General features: G+C 38.2%; 1 protein-coding gene across 2 annotated transcripts in view; it reads left to right on the forward strand.

Moving 5' to 3' along the window:
* The window catches only part of SGCZ (sarcoglycan zeta), a 365,961-nt gene that overhangs the window by 261,488 nt on the left and 79,133 nt on the right, over positions 1–25,340 (forward strand). Inside the window, exon 4 of one of the 2 annotated variants that reach the window (XM_077815587.1) lies at positions 15,260–15,382. The exons of the other annotated variant lie outside the window; for it this stretch is intronic. Within the exon in view, the coding sequence (XP_077671713.1) occupies positions 15,260–15,382 (123 nt within the window). The remainder of the gene's footprint in view (positions 1–15,259; positions 15,383–25,340) is intronic. 2 annotated transcript variants of the gene reach the window in all.

Genomic DNA, 25,340 nt, shown 5'->3' on the forward strand with positions numbered 1-25,340 from the left:
AGGTCTCACCAGATTGGAGCAAGTCAGACATCAAACCTATTTGTAAAAAGAGAAAAAAAACAGCATGCAGGGACTTACAGATAAATGAGTCTAACTTCGAGAGCTGATAAACTTTTAGAACAATTCATAGACCAGTCAGAGTGAAAGCACCTGGAAGAAAATAAGATGATAAATAGGAGATATTATAGAGAGTATTTAGGAATCCAGTGATCTAGTGAATTTGAGGATTTTATATTTCTTTGGAGGGAAGTGTAAAGATTTTTGTGAACCTAGATTTTTGGATTTATATAACTAAAAAGTTTTGTATTCAGAGTAGTTCTTTCTTACGAATGCTCTTGCTATTTGATTTTGATGTGCTCTTCCGTATGTACAATGGATGGTCATGTATATTGTACTTTATATTATCCCCTCACTTTTCAGTTTCTCGTTTTCTTTTCAGTTTAATAGCATGTAAATAATATAAAAAGGAGAGCTAGTAGGCAACTTGGGTTTGTCATAAAACATGTAATGGCAAACTAACTTAATATTTTGTTCTTCAGTAAGGTAGCATATGTAGGACCTGATCCAACTCCCATCAAGGTAATGGAAACTCTCCCATTGATTTCAATGAGTTTTGAATCAGTTTTCTAATGCATAATGTAAAAGTAGTCACCTCAGCTTCAATAAAGTTTTTAATATGGCTTCACACACCGTACTACAAGAAGAATATGGATTAGATAGAACTACATTATGATGAGTACACGAAGTGTTACAGAAGGCTCAGTTCCAAGTTTGAGGGTGGTGTCAAGTGCCAAGACTTGGTTTGGGTCTACTACTACTCAAGTTTAATTAGTCACTTACAGAAATGAGTGGAAAGTGTGGTAATCACATTCATAGATAATGCACATATTTTGGAAACTAGATTTAAATGATCTTGATAAATTGAACAACTGGGCTAAAGTCAATGAAAGGTGAGTTGATAAAGGCAGAGGTAAAAGACTTCATTGGTGAAGAAATAATCAAACATAGTCTGACTACATGTTAGTATTGCAGAGGAGGATCTGTGGTTTATAGTGGATAATAAATGAAGTATGGGCCAAAGCAATACTATTTCAAAAAAGGCAAATACTAACCTGGATTTTATTAATACGAGTATCATGCATAAAACAAGTCAACTAGTAAACTCATTGTACTGTATCCAAGCCTAAATTAAATTAATGTGTTCATATTAAAAAAAGACTTGAGGAGGTTCAAAGTGGAGCAACAAAAATAAGTTTTTGAAAATAAGACCTGTAGAATGAGGAAATATAGATAACCTACCCGAGAAATGTCTGAGAGAAACATGCTGGGGACCCACTTCCTACCCATTTCCAGCCCCTTTACAGTATAAAGGGGCCCTAAAATTCCCAATTCCATCCAAAAGAATTCTCCCACACAGTACCTGAGGAAAACTGCCTGTGGATCTCCCTGTAAGCCCTGATGTAAGGAGTATGTTGGGAGCTTGATTGGGCACAGAGTGCTGGGGAGATTCCAGGCAGTACTGCCACCACCTAGGGCAGCCCTACAAGTCTTCTGTAACTTAGACAGCTCCTCAGGGCCACTGCAGCTTCCAGAGCAGAGCTGAATCAGGAGGGCACAAAGGTGGCTTGAATCAGTCTTGAATCCCCCTCTCCCTGCGCTTTGCTTCTTAGAGGTGTAGCACAGAATCTTGCCCCCTCTGTGAATGCATAACATATTTGGTTATGCTTGTGTTCCTGCGGGCATTGTTTACCTATAGGGGCTGGTCCATTTCACGCCTCCAACCAGCATTCGGCGGTAGAGCTGGCTGTGCTCTGAGGGGAGCATACATTGTACCCATTGCAAGGGTGGCAGAGCTGCTACTGTATATGTGCTTTCAGGGAGTCCCCAGGAGGAAATTCTGCATTAGTCAGCCAGAATTCTCCTGGTTGCTCGGACTTCACCCAGTCCCATGCATGTGGATGTAGTGGTCAGATTCTAGATGTAATTACTTATATGCATGAAAAGGGATTTTCTCAAGAGGAAAGAAATAGAATCATTTTGGATCTAAACTTGATCACTCATGTATTAAAGATGATTTGATAAGAATATATTGTTTATTTGGTATAGTATGAAGGAAGGGTTTAATGAAAAGCAAAGAGAAATAACAAAATAAAGCTGGCCACAACCCTGGGAATGGACTAGATAACACACTAGGTGTCCCTTTCAGCTAAAATGATTCAGTTGTTCAGTCTTCATCTCCATTCAATCTGCATCTGTAAGATGAGAGGTGAGAACTCATAGCCTAAGGGAGGTTAGGGTTCATTTAAACCACTTTTGTGTCGTCCTGACCCTTGGCTATTATGAGGCTGAAGAGACCCACAGTGTAACTTAGATGGCCCTGGAGGGGCGTCAGAGTTAGGGCCAGCTCTCCAGACTGCCCTGAGAGCCACAGTGCTGCCCATAATCTCCAGAGGTTTGCCCCCAACAGGCAACTCTCAACCCAAGTCCCACCCCGTACACTAGGGTTATGATGGAGTCCTCAGAAGGCAGCGTTTCAGCTGTCTTCTGCAGTGTCTGCACAGGGGGAATCTGCACACAGCTGGCTATGGAGCTCTTAGGACCCCTTTAGGTCTCTTTGCCCTTTTACATGGCATAAAAGGGTCAGAGCAGGTGTGAATGCCCCCCAACCTCAAATGAGGCCAATTGTGTGGATTTCTAATGTGAACATCCTAGACGCACAACTGAAATAAGATCATTAAACTCATTTCACATAAGCCACTAAGAATCCACAGGCCCATGATAGAGAGAGGAAAGCTCTCTCATATTGTTATTTAACTGAGCCAAACTAGTCCATTTCATGTTTTTTCCGAATATATTTTTAGATTCATAGATTCCAAGGCCAGAAGGGAGCACTGTGATCATTTAATCTGACCCCCTGTGTAATAACACAAGCAATAGAACTTCCCCAAAATAATTCCTAGAGCAGATCTTTTAGAAAAATATCCAATCTTGATTTAAACTTTGTCAGTGATGGAGAATTCATCACGACTCTTGGTAAACTGTTCCAATGGTTAATTACTCTCACTGTCAAAAATGTACACCTTATTTCCACTCTAAATTTATCTATCTTTGACTTAGAGCCATTGGATCATGTTGTACCTTTCTCTGCTAGATTGAGAAGCCCATTATTAGATATTTGCCAGTGTAGATGCTTATATACTATAATAAAGTCACCCTTTAGCCATCTCTTTGTCAGACTCAAAGAGCTCAATCTATTTAGCGTATCACTATAAATGTGTGCTGGGAAATTTTATATTCTATTTTTAATCAAAATGTTGTGTGGTACCAAGTCAAGTGCCTTACAGAAGTCTAAGTATATTTTGTCAACACTATTTCCTTTATCAACCGAACTTGTAACCTCATCCAAGAAAGATATCAAGTTAGTTTCACAGGATGTTTTCCATAAACCCATGTTGATTTGCATTAATTACATTACTCTCTGTTAATACTTTATTTATTAAGTCCTTATCAGCTGCTCTTTATCTTGCTCTAGGCTGACAAGCCTATAATTACCCGGGTCATCCCATTTACCCTTTTTTTAAAAACGGGCACAACTTTAGCTTTGTTACAGACTTTTAGGACTTTTCTGGTGTTCCAAGACTTGTTGAAAACTGGCATTAACAATCCAGTGAGCACCTCAGCTAGATCTTTTAAAACTCTTGGATGCAAGTTATCAGGATCTGCTGATTCAGAAATGTCTGACTTCTTAATATTCTTCAGAGATACTAGTGGAATGTTTTTACCACCATATGATGACTATACTGTATCATTAGTATAGACAATTTCTATATAACATACAAATGATTAATCACTATGTAAATAACATATTTACACCCTTTTATTATTTAGTGTAGATTGCAGTTGGGCACTAGAGAATAATGTCAGGAAAAACTGAATATGTGTATTACCTCTCCTTCAAGCTGAGCAGAGACAGCAGCCATTGAGTCAGGGAAGCCTTAAAGGCCCACTACCCCAAAATGTCATCTCCCATTTGACAACGCCAAAGCAGAGCTATCAGCCAGGTAGCAGAACTGTCAGCTGTCTACAAGTTAGGACCCATCAATCCAAAGATTCTCACCCCAATACAAGTGAGAAGTTCTCTTGTGACTTATACCTTCACCCTGTTACCCAGGGTTCCTTCAGACCAAAGCTCTTCGTAACTTTTCTCTGTGCAAGGTGGTGTCAGGAAATAAATCAATGGAGGCACAGCCGTCCGACTGATAGATGGCACAAACAGGACAACACAAGAATGCTTTCACTTAAAGCTATACTTTACTTAGTCTCAAGCACTTACACACATCTGCAACTGGTTAGGAAAACACCTCCGACCCTCATTAATTACCGAAGTTGTGTGTGGCTCTCGAATGGTACAGTGGCAGTCTTCCAATGGGGACCACAAGATGTGTCCAGAAGGAGAGTCCCTGAAGAGTACAACTACCCCAAACTTTCTTCCCTTATTTATTCATTAGTATTACAATAAGATGTCACTCAAAGAAAACTTATTAAGCAAGCAATTTCAAAGAGATTTTCCTCTAATTATCAATTAGTCAGATATGGGTTTTTCTCAGAGTTTGCATGCCTTGAGGCCCTGACAGACACATCCCTGAGGGCACATATAGATAAAGTTCCAGTTTTATTGAAACACATACCTCAGCAATTTCAACAGAGATCTCATCAGGAAGGATGCTGGGTCAAGCTGCCCTTTTTGTGGTTGCTCAACCCCCCACCCCTCCTGACTCAGTCATGCTAAGGCAGCTGCATAGGCCCACTTATGACCTGCTGGCTTGGTTACTTTTAACAATAAACGGGAGTGGTTCAGGCATTTTTCTGGTCCCCCAAGATTTCCTCATACACACCCTCACCCTAAAAATTTGAGAGCCCAGTCCATTTCTCCACCCAATTCCCATCATCCCCCAGAGCCACCTGTTGGAGCCATGCAGGAATTCCAGCTCCCTCAGCAGATGGAGAGAGAACTTGGATTCATAGAGGGCTTCTATGGAAACGGTCAGGGAATTCTGCATATATGCATTCTCTGTATTTTCTAACTATGTTGAACCTACTGATGGTAGATCCCTGATCATCATCCTCGGGATTAATAATCCTGATGTGCATCTGGTACAAGCTATTGTAGTTGAGCCTTGCTTTTATGTTACCTCCATAACACCTCACTCGAAACTTCAAACTTAATTGGATGTATGCAATTGAGAATAACAATACCGTATTGACTCAAAAACAAAATAGAAACGTGCTTCTGTAGCTAGCTATGCAAGACGATTTGAGAGGAAAAATTGTAGGCCTTAACAAAACCAGATACAGAAAATTGTGTCATGTTATATGTGCTTTAAAAAAACAAACAAACAGACCTAATCACTTAAATTTAATGTATAAACTTAATTTAAGAGAACCTCTTCATGGGGCAGTTCATATGTAAAATATAGGAAAAATTTGCTTTAATCATCTGTTTAATATAATATAATATAATTATAATTAATATAACACCCAAAACACTTGTTTTCATGGAAGTCTGAATGTGTTGGCATCTTCATGTGAATTAGGGAACACATTATTTTAAATTGAATATAAGGGGTATGGAATTAGTATGAATTCTTCATTTGCTTTATTGCAGGGGTTCTGAAACTGGGGGTTGGGACCCCTCAGCGGGTTGCAAGGTGAGCTGTTAGCTTCCACCCCAAACCCTACTTTGTCTCTAGCACTTATAGTGGTATTAAATATATTAAAAAGTGTTTTTAATTTATAAGGGGGAGGGAATCACACTCCAGTACTTGCTATGTGAAAGGGGTCACTAGTGCAACATTTTGAGAATGACTGCTTTATTGCCTTTGCATTCATTGAAAAATATGGGAGCCCTCTAGTGCCTGAAATAATATAATACCTGAAGTTCCTATGAATATTGAACAAAATCTCTGTAGTTTAGCACATACTTTATCTGCCTTTATATTTCAAAAATATTGAGTTTAAATCCTATGGGGGGTTGACTCTTTATTAAAAATGCTTTATCTCTTTTATCCTCTTAGTCTCAAAAGCATCCACACATTTTCAAATCTTTCTTTATCAAGAAATATCCTGTATTTAATAAATATTTAAACAGCCTGTTTTTATTGAAGAAACAAAACACTGTAAGTTAAGTGTGAATTTCATTACAATTTGCATTCACAGAGATCATGAGCTCTCAATAATTCACTTTGAACTGTGGGCCTTTGTGATGAACTGGAAGATATCTGTATTACTTTTTATGAATATGATGCATGCCTCTCTCTGTTTGTTGATGAGGGGTTACTAGCTATGGAGTTAGATCGAAAGGAGTTATTAAAGGAACCAAGCAGGAAAGGTAAAACAATGGCTTCTGTGAATCAGGTATAGAATGGATATATTGCAATTTAAAGGAGCCATTGCAGTGAGCACGCTGATGCTTTGTATTATTGATGCTTTTCAGGCACCTCAGTTTCAGTTCATGCACTGGTGCTTTGAGGATGGATTAAAAATGTACTGTAGGTGCCCGGAAGCAGAGCAGAAAGTACAGCAATGAAAGTGCTAGCTTTATTCTCTTGCACAGCTTTGTATTACTTTTATAGTTGCTGATAGCAGTGGGAGAGGATGGTTTTTACAGGCAAGACAGAAAGAATAATGCACAGTGTCAGTTCCTTGGAGAACGACAGATCTTTAAAGTTCCATGCACGTTTCTGTGCTGTGTGAATAATAAACAACTGCAACACTAAATACAAAAGAAAACCACACGATGCAAAGTTTCTTACTGAAACCTAAAACTACAGGAATTCAGAGTTTTGTCTTTCATTCTGGTCCACATAATAAAAAAAAATTATTTAGTACTTTTCATCTGTAGACCTCAGAGCTTCACAAACATGGTAAGTATCATTATCCCTATTATGATCCCTTTTGTATGGAAAAACATGGAAGAGAGTGAAATCTGTGAAAACATTATGCAGTAACTAGGGTCTCAAAAGTGACTATCATTCATCACAATCCGACACATGACTCGGTGTGTCATGATGCACCACATGCATAGTCACAAAAGCCCGTCATGAAGAGGTGCAGCCTGCAGATAATCGTGTCAAGGCTGGCATGAGACAAGAGAGCATCTAACAATCCAGAGCATCTAAGAATCTGTGATGAGCTATACCAACAGAGAGATGTCTGATGGTAAGGCTTCTGCAGAGTGTACATTCTGCAGCAAAAAACTTCCTAGGAATGCCAAGGAAAAAGGCATCTCTATACTAAATTACATTCGTTTTTCAGGAGAGCACATCTATTATGCATGCAAGTATGAGCTTTACCTTCCCACAGCCACTGTTTGCAGTTCCTTTACCAACTTTGTGTAATGTAAAAATATAGCTCTATACTTGGTAGGGTAGTATATCACTTATCCAAATTTGGGAGATTTCCATGCATATTTCCAGTAAATTCCACTTTATCTAATCCATTTCTGATGGTTACCATCTTGGCTGATACCAAGGAATAAACCAGGGACAGCTAGAGCTAAAAGCAGAAGTTGTTACAGTTTCAGCTAAGTTTTCTAGCTGAGAGCTAGAACAGACCCATGTCTTCCATGGATTGGGTACAGAATAGGAAATAAAATCTTCGCTGATCATTGGGTTGCATAACATGCCGAAGTGCCTCCAAAGCATTTTTTTTTCTTAACTCAAGAGCATGCCAGTCATGGGAACATGGAAAATCACTTTTGTGATGCCTAAATCTTAGGGACAAGATAGGGGTGAGAATTTGTTAATATGTACCATAATTCCAAATAATGGTTATCATTTGTTTGTTGAGTAACCAATGAAAATTGTGCAAATTGCTATCTTATTTTAGCAAAGCTATAAAACAGTTATTTATTATTACATATTATTTGTATGCTGCAAATAACCCAAGGCCTCATTATGCTATAAACATATGACAAAGTGCCAATCCCTGTCCGAAAGAACTTATAACTGAAGTAATAATGCCATACTCCAGTATAAATTTATAGCATATTCAGACCAGCTGTTTGTTATATATAAATGTGTCACAATTCCAAATAAGATAGAATTAATAATTTTATACTTCATCATTTGTACTCTGAATTATCTAAAGGTGCTTTGCTAATGATGAGCAAATACACAACACAGTAGGTGTGATGCTAACTTTGGTCATACAGATGTGCAGTAAGCATAAGTTATAAAGGCACGTTCATAAATAATTTTAAAATGGATGCAAGTACAGTGACAACTGCCTTAAGCTGTCATGCAAAGGAATGACAGGAATTGGTTGCTTAACAAAGATATACTTCAGAATTGTGCACAATATGTTTGGTTGCAGTGTCGCCTACTGGAAAGAGCACTAGATTGGGATTCAGGAGACATGGGTTCTATTCCTAGCTCTGCTACTAGCCTGCTGGGTGACCTTGGGTAAGTCACTTCACCACTCTGTGCCTCAGTTTTCCCATCTGCAAAATGGGGATAGTGACACTGATCTTTATTAAGTGATTTTCGACACACTGATGAAAAGCACTATGTAAGGGGTAGGCGTTATTAATATTTTGAGTCTGATTCTCTTCTGTGCCCGAGCTTTGCTCAACATAAGGGTAGGGTTAAGAAAGTGGGAACAGGCATCAGGGAGGCAGTTATGATGACTACTGGTTTCTCAGTGCCTTTCCCACCACTGGTGCCATTTAGAGCTACTTCCAAGCACTGACACAGGGTTCTTAATGGCTATTTCCTTGGTGGAGTTAGTGCTCCACTGTGCCCACCTTCTGCCTCCAAAACATAACGTTCCACTGACATTCCCCCAAGGCAGACAAGGGGACTGGCTACAGTGTAAATACACCACAAAGGATTTCCCCTCTAGCAAGGGAATTTTTTTACCAGGTACTTTTAGCTGGATTTTGGCCCCTTTGCATAATGGCTTGAGAATACCCGGTTTCAGAATCTGTCATTATGAGTGAGTCTCTTACAGTTGGAGATTGCCTAGTAAAGATGGCTTCCTATACACCTTTCATTCTAGTGTTTTAATACCTACATTTATTTTGATAAATTTCTGTATGGAAAGTTCATGTTAAAGAAAGAGCCAAAATTTTCCTGTATTATTGTACTTGTAATTTACCTCAATATTCATCTTGATAATCTGCAAAATAAAGTACAGTATGTTACTATTCTTACTGTGAAATCCCCTTTAATGCAAACAGTCCTAAAAATCATTCTTCACATTTTCAGCAAATACTCTGATTTAATACAGGTTCACAGAGAATATTATTCGCTATTAATTTACTTTGAAATCACAGCTACATTTCCCAGGGATTATTTAAAAAGTACTTAAGGAAGATACTGAAATAATATTTAGGCTTTTGAAGTATAAACTTTGCTTCAAATGAGTCAGTAGTTTATAAATTGAAAATGCATTTAAACTTCTCTGGGTTCTTAGTCCCAAATCCTCAGCACACTGAAGACAGAGTTTGGCCACTCACATTGGTGGGACAAGACTCTGACCCTTGGGAAGTAGACTGCTCCAGTAATATGCATATATGTGCTCAACAGAGCTGAAGAGTTTCTCAGATGGCTCACTAACTGGAGGAATTCACAGAAATGACATTCTCAATGCAGTAAAATTTGGAAGAGACAGACACATGTTTCCACAAACTGTGGAATCTATAGTTCAGAGAGAGATGCTATTCTGTGTCCATTGCAAATGAGTATACTGGAGGATGTGATTGCTCTACATGTTTGATCTAACAACTTCACAGATGTACACTGCTTATACATGATGTCTTGAGAGACAGTTCTGTCCTACTTTGCTTCTTTCTGTTATTTTAGCATACTGTCACGGATTCACAAATCATGTATTTGCTGACTGCTTTTGAGAGACAACTGTGTGCATTGTAACCGAAAGGATGCAACACAAATTTATCACACATGCAACTATATACACTTATTTTCCTTCTGCATGGCTGAAATGTAACAAAACAGTCCAGCATTTGTTGTCATAGCATTTATGACTTTGTCAGTAACTTAAATTCTCAAAAAAAAAACCCCGAAATTGTTGCACATCAGAAATGGTTTTAATCTTATCTCTGGATAATTCCACAAATGACTTGAATATACCAACTACTGTTTCAGCAATAATAATTGAGTACTACTCAGTAAAGCACACTATGGAACCCAATGGTAGCATATACTCAAAGCACGTTTCTTTTATTGTACAAAAAGTGGAATTCACTTTTATAATGACATTTGTGGAGTAACAGATACCTAGGAGTATTTTCATATAGTATGAAAGTAAAGAGCCACAAATGTCGATGGTTTAAAATATCTCACAAGTTTCCTGGTAGTAACAATAATTTCTGCTATGGATGGTTGGCTTGTTACGCATTCTGTGTGAAAAACGGTACTGTTTGTAACACACTTCAAGTTTTACATGAGAGTCATTAAAAGCTGGGCTATTATTTGTAATAAATATCTTTCCTTCTCGTGCTTTTCCCGATCGTTTTTACCAAAACACTATTCTCCTTTTCCCAGACCTGGCAGTAGTTCTATACCCAGCCCATCTGTTTTGATGCCCTCTGCCTGTGTAGTGGGGCCCAGGAAAGTAAATATAGGGTCTGACTTGGTATAGATATGGCAATTTCCTGCATGTCCTTGGGAGAACTTTTTGAATTAAGTTTAAGTATCTTTGGGGTCCACCATTTTAAATGCAAAATGTATGTATCATTATGTATGGTTCCTGCATAAGTTTACTCATGTCCATCTAGCCTATCCTGTCTTCTGACAGTGGCCAGTGACGGATGCTTGAGGGAATGAACAGAGCAGGGCAATATTGAGTGATCTGTCCCTTGTAATTCAGCCCCAACTTCTGAAAGTTGGAGGTTTAGGGACACCTCGAGCATAGGGTTGCATCCCTAACCATTTTGGCTAATACCCATTGATGGACCTATCACCCATGAACTTATCTAATTCATTTTTGAACCCAATTACACTTTTGGCTTTTACAACATCCCCTGGCAATGAGTTCTGCAGGTTGACTGTGTGTTGTGTGAAGAAGTACTTCCTTATGTTTGTTTTAAATCTGGCACCTCTTAATTTCTTCTGGTGACCTCTGGTTCTTATGTTATGTGAAGGGATAAATAACACTTTATTCATTTTCTCCTCATCATTCATCATCATTTTATAGACCTCTGTCATATTCCTTTTAGTCAACTCTTGTTTTAAGTTGAACAGTTCCAGTCTTTTTAATCTTTCCTCCTATGGAAGCTGTTCCATACCCCTAATCAGTTTTGTTGCCCTTCTCTGTATCTTTTACAATTTTAATATATATCTTTTTCAGATGGGGCAACCAGAACTGCACACAGTATTTAAGGTGTGGGAGTACCAGGGATTTGTATAGTGACATTATATTTTCTGATTTATCTATCCATCCCTTTCCTAAGGGTTTCAAACATTGTTAGCTTTTTTTAAAAAATATCCCTGCACATTGAGCAGATGTTTTCGGAGACCTACCCACAATTACTCCAAGATCTTTCTTGAGTGGTAACAGCTAATTTAGACCCCATCATTTTGAAGGAATAGTTGGGATTATTTTTTTTCTAATGTGTATTACTTTGCACTTATCAACATTGTATTTCATCTATTGTGTTTTTTTTTTGCCCAGACACCAGTTTAGTGAGATTGCTTTGTAACTCATCACAGTTTGCTTTGGACTTAACTATCTTAGTAATGTAGTATCTTCTGCAGATTTTGTCACCTCACTGTCACCACCTTTCCAGACCATTTATGAATATGTTGGACAGCACAGGTCCCAGTACAGATCCTTGGGGGACCCCATTATTTATCTCTCTCCATTGTGAAAAATAACCATATATTCCAACCCTTTGTTTCCTATCTTTTAACAAGCTACTGATCTATGAAAGGAACTTCCCTTTTATCCCATGGCTGCTTCCTTTGCTTAATAGCCTTTACTGAGGAACATTGTCCAAGGCTTTCTGAAAGTCCAAGTATACTGTATTTGCTAGATCACCCTTGTCCACATCCAAAGAATTCTAATAGATTGGTGAGGCATGACTTCCCTTTACAAAAGCTGTGTCGACTCTTCCTCAAAATACCATGTTTATCTATGTGTCTGATAATTCTATTCTGTACTGTTGTTTCAACCAATTTGCTTCTGGAAACTTTTTTTTAAAAAACAGTGTTACATGAACTACCCTCTGGTACAGAGGCTGATTTAAATAATATGTTATATACCACAGTTACTAGTTTTACCATTTCATATTTGAATTCCTTCAGAACTCTTGAGTGAATACCTTCTATTCCTGGTGACTTTTTACTGTTTAATGTATCAATTTGTTCCAAAACCCCCTCTATTGACACTTCAGTCTGGGATAGTTCCTCAGATTTGTTCTGTACAAAGAATAGCTCTAAAGTGAGTAGCTCCCCAACATCAGTGAAAACTGATGCAGAGAATTCATTTAGCTTCTCTTCAATGGCTTTATCTTCTTTGGGTGCTCCTTTAGCACATCAGTCAGTCAGTGACCCCATTGACTGTTTGTCAGGCTTCCTTCTTCTGATAAACTAACAAAAATATTGAAGTATTTGTGATATTTAGCTAGTTGCTCATCAAATGCTTTCTTGGTCTGCCTTCTTACATTTTTACTTCACTTGCCAGAGTTTATACTCTTTTTCTGTTTTACACATGTTGAACTTCATGCCTAAATATGTCTAATTTTTGGTATCCCATTTTGATTTCCCTAGTGCAAGCAAGACTGAGGGACTGATCACAGATAAGAGTATTCATAGTTGTTTATAGTCTCATTTTATATGGTACTCATTCAGTAAGTCCATAATCTTTGGGGGTGTAGAGTGTGACCACCCTGCAGAATCAATACTATTCTCACTCCTGTCTCTGTGAGATTAAATCTGGGGACTATCTCATTTAGTACAGAGGAATCTTGGGTGTTTTAGGCCTAAATTAATTTAAGCAGAGTAAACAGCTTTTTTGCAGTCCCACTATAGAGGATGGTGGAGAAATAAACTGTCCACTCTCAAATTTCTAGTAGTTTGTGGGAGAAGGAGGTAGTAGCCCAACTAACTAATCTCAACAAAGAAGACCTGATGTACAGGTGAGCCAGTCATTTGCCCTGTGAAGACTTCAGAAATGAGGGCAATAGTGGGCTATTTAACCTTTTTTTTGTACCAGACACCCTGCCTTAAAAAATCAAGTGGGAGTAGAGGAACCTCAGCACCATGTTGGATGAGGCCCTTAAATGGGATTTGAGGGACATGTGCACCTCACAGTTCAGAAGCTGCATGAGAAGTAAGTGGGCTCTCTCTCTCTCTCACACTCACACACACACACACACGATCCTCAATGCAGTAAAAAAAAACAAAACAAAGCCACTTTAGAGCTGTTGAACCTTGCCATCTTGGTTTTATAGTGTTTAGGGATTATGAACCAGCAGATTCAGTTCTTAGGGGGTTCATATCTGTTATAGTTAGCAGGTGTTTGTCAAGCCACTGGGAGTGAATGCCTCTCTGGAAGCACTCTGCCCTTTGCAGGATTAAGCCTCTGTTAATGGGATATGAGGGTTCTGAGAGACTCTCGGGAATGGTCATTATGACGTGGTTATAAAGAGCACTTCAAAAACCTGTTCACTTCTTTCATTACACAGAGTAAATAAAAATTGTATCAAAACCTGATGATCACAGTCAAAATGTTAAAAAGAAAGCAAAAACATGACATGGGTGTGGAATCTGATACATTCTGCAAAAGAGGCACTTTCACATCAGGACAAATATTGCACTAATTTCAAAGGAAGAGAGCTGCACCTATATTACTATAAACCTTCTGTATTGATATTCTAAATATAATTCTAACTTCTATATAGTGTAAATATAATATCACTCTAGTGGTGTAATCACCCTTCCAAGAGCTTAATTTATTATTATTTTTTTTAATCTTGGCCCTGAATATTAAGAACCTCATCAGAAAATCCTAATTCAAAATTGGCTGGTAGGGCTTTTTTCTCTGATTGGATTCCGGTTTTTGATGATGGCCATTTATGTGTTGAACTGATGACTGCAGCATTATGTAAGCAGGTGCATTCCTCGCTGTTCAATATCTACTAGCTTCAACAGAGCTAGGAGGCTTGTAAGTGAACTCAGATGACAACTGCAAGATAGAGTTTAGAATACCACCCCCATAATCCCTTGCATGTGTATCTCGAGGGGATAATCTAGGCCTAAATTAGTAATCTAAATTTATAAATGTAACTAAATTGGTGAGGATCAATGAGAAAACCTAGGAGTGTCATAGAAATAACATTGCACAAGAAGGCTGAAGGATTTTTTACTATTGGTCAATGGAACATAATTTGTCATTTATCACCCTCATTTTTGAGAACTAAAGCTCTGTTTCATTGCTGGATGAGTGAAATAAAAGAGGATACAATTTTTTAAAAAAATAAGGGAAAATATATACTGAAGTATGAGAAGAAAAAGGGATTGCATTCTAAATATAGTAGATAGGGCATTGAAATCTGCTATTTGTCTAAAACCTGTTCACCACACTGTAGCTGGGACATTCTCTTGGGACTTTGATGTCTTTTAATTGTAAGGCACTAGGTGCCTTAAGATATTTAGGAATTTTTCTTCCATAACTCAAGTGTCAAACAAGTGATGAGACACAATTATGTGTGTGCATTTGCTTTTTTAAGTTATCAAATTATAAAAGTATGTGACAGGACTAGAAAATCAACCTGGAAAGAATACGTTTTCCACAAAGTGAATTTGTTTGATTGTTTATGTTGGCAGAATATGCCAGTGCTTATCTTTTGTTCTTACAGGCACACAACTGAAAATTTATACAGATAAATCTAAGAAACCTTTCTGAACTGACATTTCAAGATCTCAGAATTTGAGTTAATTCTTAATTCTGGCTTCTCCTTCCACTAATGTAAATTAAATAAATTATATATACACTATTTATTTTTGTTATTTTAAAATCCTATCCTAATAGACAATACTGGGATAATCATTTATATTATGAAACTGTTGAAAGATTTTATAATACAAAGTGTTCTACAACTGACAAAAATATTGAAACCAAAATATTTTTCAAAACTTGAGGTACTGTATGTGCTTCTGGGATTCAAAATGAAGTACTGATTATTTATCTTTCATTTCAATTTTCTTAGATTAAGTGTCTTATTTCTCAATTCCAGGAGCTGATGCTGTGGAGGCCCAGTGTAAGAGATTTGAAGTGAGGGCAAGTGAAGGTGAAAAGGTGCTGTTTTCTGCAGATGAAGATGAGATCATCATTGGAGCTGACAGACTGAAAGTAACAGGTAGAGTAACAAACAGGTCTCTAAACAATATTTGTTTGTATTCCCTGGTGATAATTTTACTTAGTGAACTTGTATCTCTCAGACTTTCATAAACTCTTTTCCCGTAGCAATGTATGGGTATATGGGGACAAATTCTTAGCATTATCAGTGAGTGCTTGAGCTGTTCAGAATAATCTAGGATGAGCAACCAACAGGTGCTGCATAATGTCAAGTATGAAAGACATTTTCTAATGCTCAGAAAAGGGTGACTGGATAGAAAGTGTAAAAAATTGGGACAGGAGGTGAAGGGTAATAGGCTCCTATATAAGAAAAAGCCCTGAATATTGGGACTGTCCCTATAAAATCGGGACACCTGGTCACCCTGGCTCAGAATAAATTTCTTTGTGACTAGAGTTGAACTTAGAATGAAGTTTATATGACCACAAACTGTATATGTTTCATTTTTAACAGGGATGATTTTATATGTCGTCATTAATAAAGCATTGATTTATGGTACATGTGCCATTTTGAAAGGTTTTACTTACATAATGCCCCCTCCTAATTGTGTAAGAGCTGCCATTACGTAGTATGTTTTGCATTTCTTCTGTACTGAAAATGTCAAATCTAATTTCTGTATGGCCAAGTAGTGCTCAACTAAAGCAGGCTCACCTTGAATTTGAGAAGGGGAAGTCTATTTCTGAGCTTAACCTTAGTCTGCTTAATAGAAGAATTAGAAAGTACTCTCACTTAGGAGGCAAATTACCCAGTTTTGGGCAAGTCTGTAAGATTTATATACTATCAGTGTAAAACAGATGACCACTAAAACATCTTTATGCATTTCCTGAACATCAGTACCTAGAAGGTGTATCGATGCATTATTATATACTTGATTGTAGTGCAGGGTGAACCTTAAAAGGCTCAGATAAACTAGGTTTAGTTTAGATAAGCATCTAAACATTCAATACTTAAAAAGCCTTATCTGAACTAGAGGTGGGTCTGAATTATGAAGTTCTAATCCAGAGTGAGATACAAATCTGAATTTCCCCACAATTCAAGTATGTTTGGACTTGGAGTACCAGGTCAGTCCACATTTAAGAGAGGCTTGAATTACAAAATTCAGATTATTATTCCACTTCTCTAAAATTCAGGTGGGATGGTTCTGTTTTGAGCCCAAATTTAAGTGGAGCTATTTTGTCTGTAAAGTTAAGCTGTAAATCCTTTGCAACAATAGGCTTTTTGTGAGATTTTAGAAACTACTTCTTTACAGTCAGGCCAGATATATCAAAATGGTTTTCTCATACTATTCTACTACTACTACTTCCAGTCCAGACTGGACCCAGGAAATCCAGAGGCACAGCCTGTGGGGGGAAAAAGTTAACCAAACTTTCTTTTTAAGCATCAGAAAAGATATCGGATTACAATAATATTGATGAATAGGTAAAGAATGTTTTTTTATTCACTCCTATTCTTCCATTCTTACCTGATCTCTACTTATTTTTCACACTTCTCTTCTCATGTTGGTACTTCATACTCAAAGGCTTTTCACAGTAGACAATTTAGAAATGCCATCCTGTGAAATAGCATTAGTTCCATCTGTTTACAAGAATGGGGTGGAGAGTTTTTCGTTGCTTCAGAGGAGCTCTTCACAGACAGAAGTTTTAGGAGACTTTTATCATGATAGAGGAGACATCGGAAGAACATTAGAAGAAAAAGGCAGAATCATCCTGGAGCCGCACTGGGATCCAAACTCCCAGTCAGATTGTTAAATATTCAGACATTCAATCTTACACAATTGACACGAGCTTTCAAAGCAGCTATTAAAAGTGTACAAAAGAAAACACATCTGACAAAGGACAGAGAAGTGCTAGAGTTGTCACCATTAGGGAAACTAATTGTGTGCTGTAGATGTGATATATCTTTTTAAAGACTTTGAAAAGCAATGTATTGTATAAATGAACCTTAACTTCAGTTTATATGGCTATATTTTCAAAGTGGCTGAGTCTAAGCAGTTCCCATTGACTTCAATAGGACCAGTAGGGAAAATCAGGCCAATAAAATTGTTCCTTGTGACAAAGAAAAGGATTTTTCTCTTAATTCCTGAAAGAAACCAAAGTGTATATATCTAATATTAAATGAAACATAACTATAGGTTTTTTTAAAAAATACTGAAGATTTTACCTTACCTGCAAAGGCCAGGAAAATTTGAGTTAATGCTGCTTTGACACTGTTAGCTGAGTTTCAGGGATTACTGTATATATATATGGTCCTCTACTATAGGATCTCATGATATTAGTGAATTGAAATAGCTATGGCCTAACATTTGTTTGTATATATAGTGGCTGCTAAGTGCAAACTAAGCCCTGATCCTGGAGTGACTTATGCACAGGCTAAGCTTTACTCATGTGAACAGTCCCACTGAGTTTAATGGGAACTACTCACAAGAGTAAAGTTGAGCATGCTTGTAAGTGTCTGCAGGGTGAGGGCCCAAGAGAATACTGTGTATACTTTGGTAATGCTATCTACTGTTACTGAAGCAATAGAAAAGTTCTCAAGTTTCACCACTTTATGAACTACGGGCCAGATTGATGAACATACTCATCAGCTCTGACTGTTTCAGCTGGAGCTGCTGAGAGCTAAGTACATTTGAAAAGCTGTCCCAAGTATGCAGATAGATCTTCTCTGGAACACAGGTGCAGATTCACTAAATGATCATAGTGATGTCTTGTTACTTAGAATGAATTTATTAAAGCAATATAGGTGCATGCAAATGCTGGGGACAACCTGGGTAAATTTGGCCTGTTTGTGGGCATTTGGATATATTAGAGATTGCTAGAGCAGGGTGATATTTTTCGGAAGCTTAGTTTATTTGCTGAATAAATGCAATTTAGTCAACCTGAAACTATTTGTGATTTTCACACAAATTTACTGAATATTTTGGAGAAAAAATAGGGCTAGATTCACAAAATGGCTGGAGAGGAGGTGTCCACCTTGTAACTATGTTAGAGCATTCACTCAGGATGTGGGAAACCCAGGGATTTGAACCAACGTCTCCCTACATCCAGGTGGGTGCCCTAAACAGCAGACTATAGGCTATTCTGGGCTGGATACCTTCAACAGAAGAGAGCGAAAGCAACTCAGCTTTATATAAATGATTACATGTTATTTGGAGCAGGGACTTGAACCTGGACTTCTCACCTCTCAGGTGAGTGCCCTAGCCACCATACTATGGAGTCATTCTTTCTTTTTTTTTGCTCTCTCTCCCTCCCTCCTCCTCCTCCCCTCCCCCTCCCCCTCCCCGGGTTCAGCTGTTTTATATAAAGTGGAAGAACTTCAACAGCAGAACTTGAGAGAGCTCAACCAAAGAATAATGTATAGCCTGCTAGTTAGGGCATTCACCTGGAAAGAAGGAGGCCTACCCTCCCCCTTTGGAGGAGCAATTTGAATCCAAGTCTGTCCACTCTGAGGAGAGTGCCCTAACCACTGGAGTAAAAAATATAATCACTATATACATAGGCCTCATCTGGAGTACTGTGTCCAGTTTTGGGCCTCACACTACAAGAAGGATGTGGAAAAACTGGAGAGAGTCCAGCGGAGGGCAACAAAAATTATTAGGGGACTGGAACACATGACTTATGAGGCGAGGCTGTGGGAACTGGGATTGTTTAGTCTACGGAAGAGAAGAATGAGGGGGGTTTTGATAGCTGCTTTCAACTACCTGAAAGGTGGTTCCAAAGAGGATGGATCTAGACTATTCTCAGTGGTAGCGGATGACAGGACAAGGAGTAATGGTCTCAAGTTGCAGTGGGGGAGATTTAGGTTGGATATCAGGAAAAACTTTTTCACTAGGAGGGTGGTGAAACACTGGAATGCGTTACCTAGGGAGGTGGTGGAATCTCCTTCCTTAGAAGTTTTTAAGGTCAGGCTTGACAAAGCCCTGGCTGGGATGATTTAATTGGGGATCGGTCCTGCTTTGAGCAGGGGGTTGGACTAGATGTCCTCCTAAGGTCCCTTCCAACCCTGATATTCTATGATTCTACCTGCTACTACCACCATGTTGTGATCCTAGCCCTTTAAAAATGTTTGGAAAAAAAACAGTTCAGGTTGAACGACACGCTTTGTTTGGCCCAAAACAAATGTGTTTTGATTCAGTGAATTTTTGGATTTGGTTTGATCTGAACTGATTTTTTTTCAGAGCTGTCAGTGAAATGAAAAATCAATTATTCTCCAAGCTGTAGAGATGAATGGTAATTGTAGAGTACTAGTCATTGATGGAAAGTGTTAGTAGGGCATTTTTTAATGAAGGAGAGTACTTGCTGTTGCTATGGTGTCTCTTAGCATCCAAGTTATTTACTGATGACCAAGAATTTCTGCTTATGTTTTTTTCCTTAAAGATGAGTATTCTTGGGCTTAGGTTTGCTTACTTTGGCTGGTATATCTTGGCTGGGCATAGCACCAAACTCCAGACCTTAAAGTGCTGCTATTTATTAAATATGCTATCTCTGGTTCCCTTTGCCTCCTGGGCCCTACCTTTCTCAATATAAGGACAGAGCTGTTCAAAATATACATTGAAGTGTAAAACTGGTTAAAAATGTGTATGTATAGATAAGTGTTTGCATTTATTTGCAAACTTAAAAACTGACCTATTCCTGTTAGAAAAAAATCATTAAGGGTACTACACTGTACACAAAACCTTCCCATTTTTAGGTGTTAATGCATGAGTTTTTAAGAGAAAGTGGGCCAATTTTCAATTTAAAAAATACTTTGCATCAGAACATGCAGCAGTTTCTATTTTCACTTTTTTTAGTTTAAAAAAAAAACATTTTGTAAACATTTCACAAAAAGCAAAATGTGTGCATAGAAATCAGATAAAAAGAAGCAATTTCTTTGCAAAAACTTCCACAAATAACATTTAACAGATTTCTTTAACAGATGATTAAATGAAGCCTAGACAGATAGATAATATAAAAATGATGAGGCCTAAATTAGCTTGTTACCATTCAAGAAAGACATCTTGGAGTCTTTGTGGATGGTTTCTCTGAAAACATCCATTCCATGTGCAACAGTAGTCAAAATAGGTAACCAGATGGTATGTATCATTAGGAAAGGGATACATAATAAGATAGAAAATATAATAATGCCATTATACAAATCCATGATATACCCACAGCTTGAATACTGGCTGCAGTTCTGGTCTCCCCATCTCAAAACAGGTATATTAGAATTGGAAAAGATACAGAAAAGGGCAACAAAAATGATTAGGGGTATGGAGCAGCTAACATATGAGGTGAGACTAAAATGACTGGGATTGTTAAATTAAGAAATAGATGGCTAAAGGGGGATATCAAATCATGAATGGTGTGGAGAAAGTGAATAGGGAAGTTTTATCCCTTCATATAACACAAGAACTAGGGGTCACCTGATGATGATGATGATGATCAGATTGTTTAAAACAAACCAAAGGAATTACTTCTTCACACAATGCAGTCAACCTGTGGAACTCACTGCCAGGGGATGTTATGAAGGCCAAAAGTATAACTGCAATTCAAAAAGAATGAGGTAAGTTCATGGGCGATAGGTCCATCAATGGACATTAGCCAAGATGGTCAGAGATGCAACCCCATTCTGTGGGTGTCCCTAAGCCTCTGACCGTAAGGAGCTGGCTGGGACTGAATGACAGGAGATGGATCATTCAATAATTGCCCTGTTCTGTTCATTCCCTGTGAAGCATCTGGCACCAGCCACTGTCAGGAGGCCGGATACTTGGCTAGATGGACCATTAGTCTGACCCAGTATGGCTATTCTTATATTCTTAAGATCACTCTTTTACAGTTACTTCCTGACTAGCCTCATTAAACTGATGTTAATGGCCCAGGAATTTAGGGGCCTATAATGTAACTAGGATGAAACTTTGGCTAGAATCCAAAACCTTTTTCTGTAAAAACTCTGCGGTCCCTTTTATGTTAACTCTTTAATCAGCTTATAATAACACAAAAGTATCCTCTATATTGGAATTTTAAAATGTCAATTTAATTACCTTCTCTAAGTGGGTTACACAAAAATCCTTGATTTCCAAACTTCTAGATTCCCTGAAAAGAAAATGGAGCATGCACTACGCTGCAGCCAAACATCAAAGCTGTAGCAAGTCGGATGAGCTTCATTACTGACTGCAGACCAAAACTGAGACTATTGAGTCAAGCTATCCAGGCATGTCAATTGGAGATGAACTAAATACTTTGTAACAACTGTACGAGTTTACATGTAGACTCATGGAAAGTACTAAAATCTTTCCAAAAGATGGTAAAATACCCAGCCTGGGAAAAAACATAAACATTTCTTCATAGCACAGGTCTTTGAGTTCCGACCAATGATTGTGTACTACTTTTAATTTTTTTCAGAAAAACCCGGTGAAGTGATGAGTCTCTGTGGGTTGCATCAGTCAATTTACATTACACTCTATGACATGATACAACTGATTAAACCTGTCAAGGGGTCACAGTGCCAATCATCAGACGGAAATTGGAAAGAAAAAAAAGAGTATTTTTCTCAAGCTGACACTTTCGTAACCACAGTACCTTGGGGTGGTATGTAGAGAAGAAGAGGAGGGGAAAGCAGGACTTTGAAAAGAAGGAATAAACAGAAACAGAACCATATTTCTGCATGGAAAATCAGAAGTTTTCAAATTACAGTAATTCAGGATTGATATTACAGTGTAAACCAGATTTTGTTTTCCCACTTAACTGTGGCCTAGAGGTCTCTCTCAGGAATCACCACTTTATGAATGAACCCACTACATAGTTAGCAACTTTTGTCAAGATTCTTCTTAGGGCTACACCTCTGATGAGTTGCAGAAAGCCACACAGCCAGACTCTGTTGGTTGTTCTCCCTTTGGATATTCAGGAAACATTGGTGCAACACAGCTTACAATGCAACCTAACATAAGATATTATGACAAATTTCTGTCTTTAGAGACCTGGAAATATTAAGCATCAGGTAAAAGCTACAAGGCTTGTGACACTTTTATTTGTCTATCTAGAATGCAAGGAATCTTATTTTGTGCAAGAAAAGTGTGGCACCAGCACACTGGTGAAACAAGCCATTGAGAAAATGAATATACATTCTTCCAGGACTAGCAAAACCTGAAGGCAGAAGCTGTATTTTTGTTTCCAGAAAAAAATTACAGTTATGGATTTCCCCATTAAGGAGCTTCATCGCTAACCTTGAAATTTTATAAATATTATATTAAAAGGTGAGCATAGGAGTTCTTGTTATTTTGCCACTAAAAATAATGGAGTCACCATAGCCATTGACACTTTACCTTATGAGAACCGCACTAAATAATGAAAATAATTCACACCCACATTGCAGAGGTGCCAAAGCTTAATTTAAAAATCTTGATGATATAGAGTTTGCTGATATAATTTATAGAACTTCTATTTCTCTCTCATTCCACCACCATTTTCTGCTTGTCTTTAAATTGTGTTTGTTCTTTCCTACTTTATCACACAACGGGAGACAAAGACTGTGCACATTCTGAAAGCTTTGCATTCTTGTGACAAATTTAAAACTTCACATCCTTCCCTTTTTTGTTTTAAATTGTAGAACATCAGCTAGACAGGGAAGTTACTTCAGAGAATTTTCTCTAGAGAGTTGATGGATAAACAAAATGTATAAACCTACACTGTGTAACAGAACATTGAACCTTTGTGGGGGACTGCTGTCTTTCCTAGCCCCAGGACTCCTGTTGCCAGCCTTAACACATCCCAGGGAGGCTTCAGAGGAAGAAGGGGAGTGTGGCTATTGCCAAGAGGCTGGGAAGTGGGGCTGAACAGTAGAGCTCCCAGTTGACTCCATTAACCCTGTTGTTCGGGGGTCCCAGGGCAGCCCTCCTATTGCATACATCCAGGTTCTCAAGAAGTTGACCTATCAATCTGTTCCTGCAAGGTGAAAGGAAGGGGCCTATCCTAGTAGAATTGACAGCGTTTACCAAGGATCTCCCTATGCCCTTCCGGAAACTCCCCCAAACAGACTAGATCTGTTCACCCCTGGGAGGAAACGGATACAGCCCTCCACTCAAAGGACTGACACCCACGCAGTACTTTTCCAAAACAACATATTTTCTTTATTTAGTGTAACCAGCCTTTCCTAACACAATTAATCTAAACGTAAATTAAAATATAAACATAAATCCCTAAGCACAGGTATATAAGTTAAACTACCCAAGACCATAATGTCATACAGATGGAATGGCTTAAGTGACTATGTTCCGCACATGGTGATCAGTCATATGTAGGACACAGACAGCAATCTTAGTAAACTAAACTTTATGCATATAGAACAAGGTAACATTCATAACACAAACACACATCTTTATTATCCCAAGCATACACATTTATTAACCCTATTTCTATTCTATACTATGACTGATATCCTTACTCTCCCTGGCATTCTTTCCCTCTGTCTTAAGGATCCTTCTTCTTTGTCTCGGGATCCTTTTCTGCTCTGTGCCAGCAGCCCCCTGCTGCAGCTGCTGTAACCCTGCAGTTGCTTCTTTCTTCAGGTCTTCTTCCTTGCTGATCTTTGCTCTTGTAGGTTTCTCTGATCTTCTCCTGCTCCTAACCTGACTTTTGCCTGCCTGCTCTCTACCTTATACGCTGTTTTTGGCTTGTTCTGATTGGCTTATTTTTCATCTATCTTAAGCATACCTATCTTCCCGTCACCTTTAGATCTTCTATGATTGGTCCATACTTATAGCTCAATGACAACTGCTAAATCTTGCTGTCAATCAGAGCTGTTACCCAACAAGTTTTAAGTATTATGGGATGTTACTATTATGGTATAGTGACCCTCACCTAGTTTTGGACTGAGCATGCCTGTATGATCCCTCCCTGCAGCTTTGGAGTGACCTTTACCTGACCTCAGTCCACACCCTACCGACCAATGTCTTAGTCATAGGCTGAACTGCTCGGAACTGCCAAGTCACTGTCCTTGGCTGTGTGCCAACTTTCTGTGCACACTTACAGTTATCAAAATTTTAAACGATAAACAATTACCTTATTTCTTTAATAAATACTTATTTTGCGAACTTATGTATCTTAATGTTATGATCTAATGCTGCCACCCCGTTTCTGACCAATTTAATTAATTTTATTTCAGTTTTCCCCTCTTTTCAGTTACTGGTGGCAGAGCAATGTTTTCCAGTGCTACGCTTGCAAACAAGATAGAGCAGCTCAAAATCCTTTTGTATCACTGTTACATGCCTTTTGCAGTCCTACTGCAGAACCCAGGTCCTTGACCTCAATGGATATGCTGGCTGTCTAATTGTGTGGGCCCTTTCCCTATCTTCCACCTTCCCTAAATCCCAATCTAAAATGAAAAGATGCTTTTCTTTCCCCTTTATTGTTAATTATTTAATAATTAGGATTTTTATTATTAACATGTTGTTAGTTACACAGGGAAGTGTGACAAACCTTGAAAATGCATGTGTAATGCCATATGCATGACTTTGACAGGTCTGTGTACAAATGTAATGTATGTTGACTCATGCTCAACTGCACACCTGTCACCCTTTCTTTCAGCAAGCCCAGTAGAAGGATCATCATTCAAGGTGAATGAATTTTGGAGGGAGAAGTGATGCAGAGTAGGAGAAGCACTTAATAACATTCACCCGGCTTACTCAGCTAAGTCGTAGGTGGCACTGGCAAAATTGCTATGTTTCATGTGGTTGTAAAAAAAATAAAAATTCCAAATAGAGACTGAGCAAAAGTTAAGTACACATGCCAAATTAGTGGGCTCATGTTGAACCCAGCTCTCTATCCATAGCAAAAAAGCAAAAGTTCAGTTATGACAAAATATGGCGATATTTGGTACATAATATTGATCTATACCCCAAAATTGTGTTTTTATGTATAGGATATCTGAGATGGTGTTTTGGAATGTCAGGGGGAGCAGACAGCTTCAGCCCCTTCCCACAATAACTGGG

This window comes from Eretmochelys imbricata, chromosome 4, assembly GCF_965152235.1.
Source record: "Eretmochelys imbricata isolate rEreImb1 chromosome 4, rEreImb1.hap1, whole genome shotgun sequence".
Classification (NCBI taxonomy): domain Eukaryota; kingdom Metazoa; phylum Chordata; order Testudines; family Cheloniidae; genus Eretmochelys; species Eretmochelys imbricata.